The sequence below is a fragment of the Phodopus roborovskii genome, unplaced genomic scaffold (assembly GCF_943737965.1).
Source record: "Phodopus roborovskii unplaced genomic scaffold, PHOROB, whole genome shotgun sequence".
Classification (NCBI taxonomy): domain Eukaryota; kingdom Metazoa; phylum Chordata; class Mammalia; order Rodentia; family Cricetidae; genus Phodopus; species Phodopus roborovskii.
Window position 1 is genome coordinate 3,804,286 of NW_026125575.1, and position 9,653 is coordinate 3,813,938.

Here is a 9,653-nt window from a genome sequence, read left to right on the forward strand (position 1 = left end):
TCTCTCCCCCCCCCCATGCCAACAAAATGCTCAGCAGCTTTTCTCCCCTTCCCCTTTTGAGAGAGGATCATGCATTTTTCTCAAAAGGTCCTCCTCGTATCCTAGTTTCTCTGGTAGTGTGGATTGAAGTCTAGTAGTTCTTTGCTTTATGTACACTATTCATACACGAGTGAGTGATGTGTTTATTTGTAAAATAAAAATAGTTAAGGAAGGAAGGAAGGAAGGGAAAAGTCTTCCTTCCTTAATTTGAGAAACACAGAGAGGAGAAGAAATGGTTAGAGAATCAGTGATTGTCCACAGAAAGGCTGACAACCTTGAGCAAGAAGAAGGAAACTGGCAAGAACATTCCTAAGAATCTGTGTTTCTCTGGATTTCTAGGAGGTGATTAAAGGAGTTCTCTTCAAGGCACAGGGGCCATCAATATTACCCCATCGCAAAAATTGATTTTTCCCAGTGTCTCTGAGGAGCTCAGGTTTATTGGGAAGTGGAAGATGTGTTCAACACAAACAATTGCACTGTTGGGAACTGGTGAAGGAAAGATTGACATGGGTCTGACTCCAGTGGACGGGGATTCAGTCCACATTTAGGGACTCAAATGGTGAGGAAAGGAAGCCACTGCTGGTGAATCAGCTGAGATCTCATCTGTCCTCCATTACCCAGAATCCACCAGCTCTCCTAGTCCTATCTATAGTTCCCCTCTATTGTACAACAGTGCTTTATTCATCAACCAATAAGAGAAACATATTTATAAAATGACATCTCACATCATCTCTTGTTTATGTCTACATAAAAAGAAGGGTCTTGCTATATTGGAAGCAAACTCCATAATGAGTTTCTATGGCCAAACAACTCTGAATTCGACAAATCCCTTCTGATCTCAGAATCTAATCACTGTCAGGCATGGTTATTAATTGGATAGGAGAACACCTTGGAATACTACTTGCTGCAGGCCCCACCTACAAAGGTGTCTGTATAGAAACAAATGAGGCCTTGTCACCTAATGAAAATGTTATTGGTCATATTAAAAACAGAGTATTTGCAGAGTAGTATTCCCTGGTGTAGTTCCCTACTAACTCAGTGTTTTGCATCCAGCAACTACACAGTATGGTCCAAAAAAGAATTTCCTCTGTAGATAGAAATGAAAATGCAGACCTAATCAAAAAATGTTCCTAATTATTTTTTCATCAGTTCCTTTGAGAAGCACAAGACAAACCTCAGTCACCTGAGGGAAGAGTGTAAACCTTGCCCTGAGCCTCCTTTTATCCTCTCAGGATCCTCCCACAATGCAAAGCAGCCTCAGGCTCAGGCTGAAAGCCCAGGCCTAGCTGAGCAGCCCCATCTGCTTCTCACAGCAGAGCACCTCCAGCAGAGCATGGCTGTCCTGGTGCTGCTCCTCTGCCTGCTGACCTTTCCAAGCTGTGAGTGTGCAGGGTTTCAGGAGAGGGACCCAGGAGTGTCATTATGGGATGGATGACTGATGGTGATGCTGTCTGTCCCCAGGTGTCCTGTCCCAGGTGCAGCTGAAGGAGTCAGGACCTGGCCTGGTGCAGCCCTCACAGACCCTGTCCCTCACCTGCACTGTCTCTGGGTTCTCATTGAGCAGCTATCATGTACACTGGATCCGCCAGCCTCCAGGAAAGGGTTTGCAGTGGATGGGAGTAATATGGAGCGGTGGAAGCACCAATTATAACTCAGCTCTCCAATCCCGAATCAGCATCAGCAGGGACACCTCCAAGAACCAAGTTTTCCTCAAACTGAACAACCTGCAAACTGAGGACACAGCCATGTATTACTGTGCCAGAGACACACAATGAGGAAACTCCAGTGTGAACCTGCACAGAAACATGTCTGCAGGGATGCTCTCGACCAGCAGACGGCGACACAGACCATTGACACTATCTAGGACCAGGAGGAATTATTTCAGGACCTAGAAAATATTGGACTATGCTGCAAAAGCATGTGGTTTTTTGTACGAAATTGTGGGCTCCTTTCTACGTAAGGAAATCTCCTAGAAGTCTCTGCCTATGTTCACATTCTATTAAACGTCCCATTCATTCACACACTAGAGAAAATGACTTTTCTCACAGATTGTCTAAGCTATCTATATGCTTCTTGCTATCCGACATACCAGAATATGCTGTTAGATGTCCCATACATATGGATTCCATAACATATACATGTATTTCTACAGTAGACTGAAATTTTGAGAAATCTGTAATTGATATTCTTTATTTGGGATGCACATGATGAGACAAAGATCCCTTCCCTTAATTAATGTTACTTTCCAATAACACCTTAAAATTATAAATATTCAGTTCCTCCTTCTAAACCAACAGGACTTAAAAGAGTTCACATGGTTACTATCTTTTACAGAGTCCCTTTTTATGTATTTCCCGCTTGGTAGAAATTACCCCTGAAGAGGGTCTAGGTCCTACCCCAAAACACTTGACAGATTTTGATGATCCATCCTTAAAGGACTCAATGACCCTGGGGAGTGTGTGACGAATTAGACAGGAGGAAGTCAGGGTGGGCATGGGAGGGTAGGAGGGAGGGGGACTGGGATTGGTATATACAGAAAGAAATAAAATAATAAATAAAAAAGTTGAGAGAGAGAGAGAGAGAGAGAGAGAGAGAGAGAGAGAGAGAGAAATTACCCCACACATCAAAGTCCCTAATACTGATTCCTCTGCAGGTGTACTGTGTGCCTTTCTATGAGGAAATTCTCAGCCACCAGTCTGCAATCCCAGCTGACTCCAGCTGTAGCTAATCTGTGTGTCATTTTCTCCTCATGTACTGTCAGAAGGAAAGACTGAACTGTCCAGATCTCTTCCAATTAGACCCTGATCCTCCTCAGCCCCCTTAAGAATAGTCAGTCCCTAATTTACAATCAATTGCTAATCTGGTATCTTGTGTATCTTCTCCTTATCTCACTTCATTCAGGAGTCCCAAAATCATCCCAACTGACAACCAAGGACCCTCAGTAAGTCCCACTAAGTCAGACACAGACATAATGCACTTCTAACTCCCTGCATTTCTCCCACAGGAGATCTCCCAAACCCCTGTCTGCCAATTCCTGGATATTCCGTGTCTCTTCTCACGGTCCCCTCCGCTAAGAGTCATTTAGGTTATGTTTTCATCTTAAACATATATTAATTCATCACATATTACTATTTTCATCATTTATGGAACTGTAAGCTCTACAAATAGATATTTAAATATAATACATCTCTGCCCAATTTCTCCTAAAACACCACCAATATGTTCCCTAAAATAAGGCTAAAAATACTTCATAACATTTAAAGGACAGTTAACAATGAACATATGTGCACAGAGCCAAACATACAAAATAAAAAAAAAAATCTAGCAATGACAACAGTCTCAAAAATGGATTCTTCTTCTCCTTGATCCATTTACATCCAACAGTTCCTCAGTAAGAGGAAAGGCCTGCAATTAATAAACACTGTGGATGTGTTCTTAGGCAGAGTATACACAGAAAACAGTGGCCATGATGAATTGATGAATACAATAACCCCACTCCAGTCACTGCCAGTAGCATAAAGACAGTCATGAGTTGCCTGCTGAAATGACAGAATAAGACAACAGAAATTGGGAGTTAAAGGAATCAAAGAGAGAAGTTGAAATGCAAAACAAGTGAATTTACTATAAATAGAACTGTGTCTCTGCACCAAAGACAGCAGTAGAGCAATGTGACAAGGGAAGGCATATTTGTAATCCTCTCATGACTTGAGGTCAGCCTTATCTCATAACCAGGTACAATTCAGAAAACTCCAAAGTGTTCTTTGCACTAGGAAGGATTCTGCTAACATCCCCAGGCATATGGAATTGGGGTGGGGGGATGGGAGTGGAGGGTGTTTAGAGTGCATGAGAGAGGGCAGAGAAAGTAAAAGGGAGGAAAGGAGAGAGGGAGAAAGGGAGGGAGGGAGGTTCTGAGGGAGGGAGGGAGGGAACAAGGGAGGGAGCAAAGAGGGAGGGAGGGAGAGGGAACTGGGATCGACATGTAAAATAATAAATTAAATTTAAAAAAATGCTTTGACTCCAAAATTTAAGTTCAAGGACAAGTTACTGGGGAAAAGGATTTCTATTTTTGTCTCCACAGAAAATGGAAAGATGTGGATTCCTTCCAGACTAATGTGGTTTTACCAAGCCAGACCACCTGAAACAGAGTACCAGGTGATCCTACATTCAAAACAGCTGGACAAAGCAGCCTCACAGACTACAGCCAGGATATCTGATCCCCCATGACAGGGCCCCTTACCAGCAGGAAGTAGTTTGGAAAGAACAATGCCCAAATTCCCAAATCTTGTCTATAAATATTTGTTTTCATTTAAATGGACTTGGTTATATAAAATAAAAAAAGAAAGATAAATGAAAAAAGAAAATATGGCTTCTTTGACAGATTCCTAACCAGAATTATCTGTGTTTGCGGTGTCCAGTGTGAGGAGTAGCTGGTGGAGTCTGGGTGAGGCCTGGTGCACCTTAAGGGGCCCCTGAGCCTATCCTCTGCACTCTCTGCTTTCGCCTCCAGTAGCTATAACTTGCACAAGATCCAGCAGGCTCCGGGGAATGGGCTGTAGCGGGTTGTATATATTAGTTATGACAGTAGTACTTATATCAAATATACTGATGCCATGAAGAATCGGTTCACCATCTCCAGTGACAATGCCAAGAACACCCTGTACCTGCAAATGAACAATCTCAAGTCTGAGGACACAGCCATGGATTACTGTGCAAGAGACACCATGAGTGAATGCTACTGTGAGCTCAGACACAAACCTCCCTGCAACATTGCTCAGGACCAGCAGGGGATACACAAAGCACTAACAGATCAGGTCCAGAGAAGCAAACAGGGCTTGACTCCTCTGTGTTTTGCGCCTCTTCATATCACACTCAAGGATTTTTTACAGCTGTAGAGTACATTAATCCTTGAAGTATCCAAATGGTTATCCAATTTCCTGGGTTTTTTAATATGTCGTGATGTTTCATTATGTTTCTCCCACTCCCAATAAGAGTACAGATCCCACCCAAGGATTCTCATGTGGTGAAACGTGAACCACAGAGCTCTTCCCCTGACCTTATTTTTGGTGATATTTATAGCATGCTCTGATCTAAATAAATGTAAAGCCTCAAAGGGATGAGTTGATTGTGTGGTGATCCTGAAATAAACAGATCCTGAAATACCCAAAGGCACTGGAGAGTATGAATCCTCAGAACAGGCCACAGACAGCATTTACCAGGGTCAGAGCACTGTGTGGGGTGCAAGTTCTAGCCAACATAGGAATAACACAGAATCAGAGACCAAGAAACTGGATGCCCTCATTACCACCTCCATCATCACAAAACAGGTGCACATCAGATGCAGGTGTGGGCCTGACGTGAAATGTGTGTGAGGCTCATCAATGAGACAGAGAGCACAAGGCAGACAGGGACACCAAGAAGGTTTCAGAAGGCTGCAAGCAGCTCCTAACCCACTCAGCAGGCAGCATGCCTTTCAATTCCTTCTTTACTATTTATTTGTTATAGTGTTAATCTCATACTTCCTCTAAATTCCATGGGCCTGAGGAACTTTCTTTTGACATGCTCATTCCTTTTCTTTCCTGTAGATCCTTACTATGACTGATTAACTCTTCGTCCCCAGGACACATGATTTTTAGTCCCTGATCCTAAATCTGAAACAGGTTCTTACCTGAAGCTTGTATGCACTCGAGTATGGCTCCTACAAAAACCTGGGAGAGGCTGACAATGATTCATCTCTCAATGGCATGTTGGGAGCCTGTGAAAATGCAGTTAAGTATTTAAAACCAGGAATTTTTTTTTTTTTTTTTAGTGAAAGTGTGATGACCCTGAGAACTGATTTAAGCATGGTCACATTGTCTGAACTAGTCTCTTCTATGATGATGTCTTAACTAGGGATGGGATACTCTGGCATCCTGTGAGCTCTGGGAAACTGTCAGGAGAGGGCTGGGTATTGATTAGTTCAGCAATTAAGCAGAGTCCCTGGAACTTAAAGACAGGAGCCAAGGCTACTTCTGCAAAGCAATTCCATCATTTCTTTCCTGCCCTTCCAGCATCTGGTCCATAGAATTGTGTGAGGACTATGTTCTGAGTGGTAAGAAGCTGAGACATTAATACCAAGACTACAACAACTTCATAGCCACAACTGCCACTAGTGAATGATTCATTAACTGGAAATAAGGTCCAGCCTGGTTGATGCCTGAGAATGGCCATTGTTGTCATTGCCTTTTATTTCCAAAAGATCATGGCTAATTTCTCTAAAATATTTGTTAATGGATGTTTTCAGAGATACAAGCACTACAATTCTTCTACGTCCTGTATGACCGTAAAGTTGATGAGGACCCTTAGAAGGAGGAGACTGTGTAGGTCATTTTGTTCTCGATTTTCCTTTTTTTGGAGCACACTTGTTATTCACTGTTTTGTATATAGTTTTGTATTAAGCCTAAATCTTAGGGAATTGTAATGAGATAGTCCTTCTGTGACACTGACCACGCCCATTGGGGGTGGAGCCGTGGGCGGACGTGACCTCTGGAAGGAGGTCGGAGACAGAGCCAGGAAAAGCTCTCTTTCTGGCCTGACTCGGACAGGAGAGGGGTTGAATTTCCTGGTGTTCATCTGTCTAGGTTGTAAGTTATTTCTCCCTGGATAAACATCTATTCGGCCTATTTGTTTATCCTGATCCTTATTTACCGCAATAAGACTGAGTGAGCTGAGAACACTAGATGGAAGATTGCTACTCTAAAGTAAATAAAGAGATGACTCAATTGTTACCAAATCCAAAGTTTCCAAGACAGGTCCAATAAACAGACCGAGTTGTTCACAAAGGAGAGGATCTCATCACAGAAGCCAACTTCTTGTCTCCTCTCAGATGAACATTTAATATCACATGCACTAAATGTGTGTGGTTACATTTAATATCACATGTATTAACTGTTTGTGTCTTACTTTCTCACAAGTTGGAATTAATGCTCAGTCATGAGAATAAGGTTAACTCAATGGCAAAGGGGAGTATTTTAAGGAGATCCTTGAACTCATTTCACATAAATAAGAGACTGAAGTCTATCATATGAATAAAATCTTCGCAAAAACTCTGCTTCAATTACAGAGATGTGCTCTTCTTTCTGCACAGCATCAATGTGGATCTATGTATTTGACATAAGCCTGCACTATGTGAATCATACAAGCTCCTGTTTATATGTAAGTGGGCATACAGGCAGAAGTATTAAATAGTTCCTGATTAATTTAACACCACTTCCTCTGGAAGCACAAGGCTAATATCAGCCACCCCAGAGAAGAGTGGAAACCTTGCCCTAAGCCCCCTTTTATCCTCTCAGGATCCTCCCACAATGCAAAGCAGCCTCAGGCTCAGGCTGAAAGCCCAGGCCTAGCTGAGCAGCCCCATCTGCTTCTCATAGCAGAGCACCTCCAGCAGAGCATGGCTGTCCTGGTGCTGCTCCTCTGCCTGCTGACCTTTCCAAGCTGTGAGTGTGCAGGGTTTCAGGAGAGGGACCAGGAGTGTCATTATGGGATGGATGACTGATGGTGATGCTGTCTGTCCACAGGTGTCCTGTCCCAGGTGCAGCTGAAGGAGTCAGGACCTGGCCTGGTGCAGCCCTCACAGACCCTGTCCCTCACCTGCACTGTCTCTGGGTTCTCCCTGAGCAGCTATGGTGTACACTGGATCCGCCAGCCTCCAGGAAAGGGTCTGCAGTGGATGGGAGTAATATGGAGTGGTGGAGACACCAAATATAACTCAGCTCTGCAATCCCGAATCAGCATCAGCAGGGACACCTCCAAGAGCCAAGTTTTCCTCAAACTGAACAACCTGCAAACTGAGGACACAGCCATGTATTACTGTGCCAGACTCAGTGAGGGAACTCCAGTGTGAGCCTGCACAGAAATCTCCCTGCAGGGACTCTCATGACCAGCAGGGGGCATTTAGGATTAACATCATCTCCTCAGAACCAGTAGAAGTCACATCAGAGCCCAGGAAGTTCTGCACTATGCCACAAACCAGTTGTTTTTCTGGCAGAACCTTTGGTTTCCTCTTCTTTTATGAGCACTTTCCTGCCAACCTGGTCCCATAACCAGTCAACCCCAAAATATACAAGGACACTGTTAGTTATAAAGTTGTTTGCTTTTTGCTATATCTTCTTATTGGATAGCTCTGTTTTACCTATTAACACATTTCTATCACTCTAAGTATTTTTATGTGGTTTTATGGGAGAGAGTGTCAGCACCACGTATTCCTTTCAAACCTGCATCTTGAATCCTCCGTTCTACCTCTCCCAGAATTCTCCTTGCCTCCTAGCCCTGCCTATGCTGCCTTCCTATTTGACAACAGTGCTTTGTTCATTTACCAGTAAGAAAAGCATATTTACAGAATGTCATCTCCCATCATCTTCTCTTTTCTGTCTAAAATAATGAAGAAGGGCTTTAACTTTAGAATAGTAAAATATACAATGAAACACATATCATATAAGAACTATATTTAACAATATTTATTCAAATAACATTTAGCAAGTTAAACAAAATAGTCTATAATCTAAACCTTCTTTGTGAGCTAATATCTTATAAATAACCTACCTTTAATCCTAACTGACGAAAACTATAAATGTACCTGTCTTCAACTCCAACAAAGAACACAGAAGGATAATATATAAACTCTAGAAATAACAGAAACATCTCACTACCTGGACAGTACACCAAAGTTCTTCTGTAAATTGGTGCATCCATCTTCAGCCCATAGGCCATAGTGTGTATGGCAGACTCCTCAGCAAAGCAGGAAACTTTAAACTGTCAACCTGTATTGGCAGTTTGCCAGTCATTTTTCTCTGTGTTCTGACTCACCTGGGACACTGTTTCAGAGGGTCTTGCTTGATCAAACCATGTTAGTCTGGAAGGAATCTTCAGCTTTTCATTTTCAGTGAAAACAAAATTAGAATTTCTTTTCCACAGTAACATGTCCTTAGACTTTAATTTTGATGTCAAAGCATTTTTAAAATATGTAAGTTGGATTAACTTAGCAGCATTGATAATCAATTGCATTTTAGGAATTGTTCCTGCCTTACCAATTGAGCGATTCAAAGACAACACGATAGCATACAGTATCCAGACTCTGTGTGTATTTCCCTACGTTAGGTGGCTTTTTATTACTATATTTCTATTTCTTCTATTTTTTGTTTGTTTTTTGAGCCCGCAACATCAGGTTCACTTTGATATCACAGAGATTAGCTTGCTTTTGCCTCTTTAGTGCTGGGATTAAAGACATGTACCTCCAATGTTCAGCTACTTAATATTTTTAACCAAATATCTTTTTCCATTTTCTGTCTCAAGCCTCATAGAAGACAGGAGAGAGAGAGAGAGGGAGAGATAGAGAGAGAGAACATAAAATATGGAACCATTATAGGTTTGAAGAGAAAACTGAACCTAAAGCAATGTCTAGAGACCTACAAGACTGCCACCACCTAACAATTTGAGCAACCATGGAAAGGCTACAATAAATGCCAGATAGTGAGGTCAACAACTAACTTATCGACTATCATGGAGCCCTCATTTAGTACCTGTTGGAAACAGAAGCAAACACCCATAACTACACACTGAGTCGAACTAGAATCCAG

General features: G+C 42.3%; 1 gene segment (V, D, J or C); it reads left to right on the forward strand.

The window, feature by feature from the left end:
* The first annotated feature begins 1,360 nt into the window (after positions 1-1,360).
* Positions 1,361-1,814, forward strand: LOC127216956 (Ig heavy chain V region MC101-like). The segment is given in 2 exon segments: positions 1,361-1,418; positions 1,501-1,814. Coding segments are annotated over 2 exon segments (360 nt in total).
* The last annotated feature ends 7,839 nt before the right edge of the window (positions 1,815-9,653 follow it).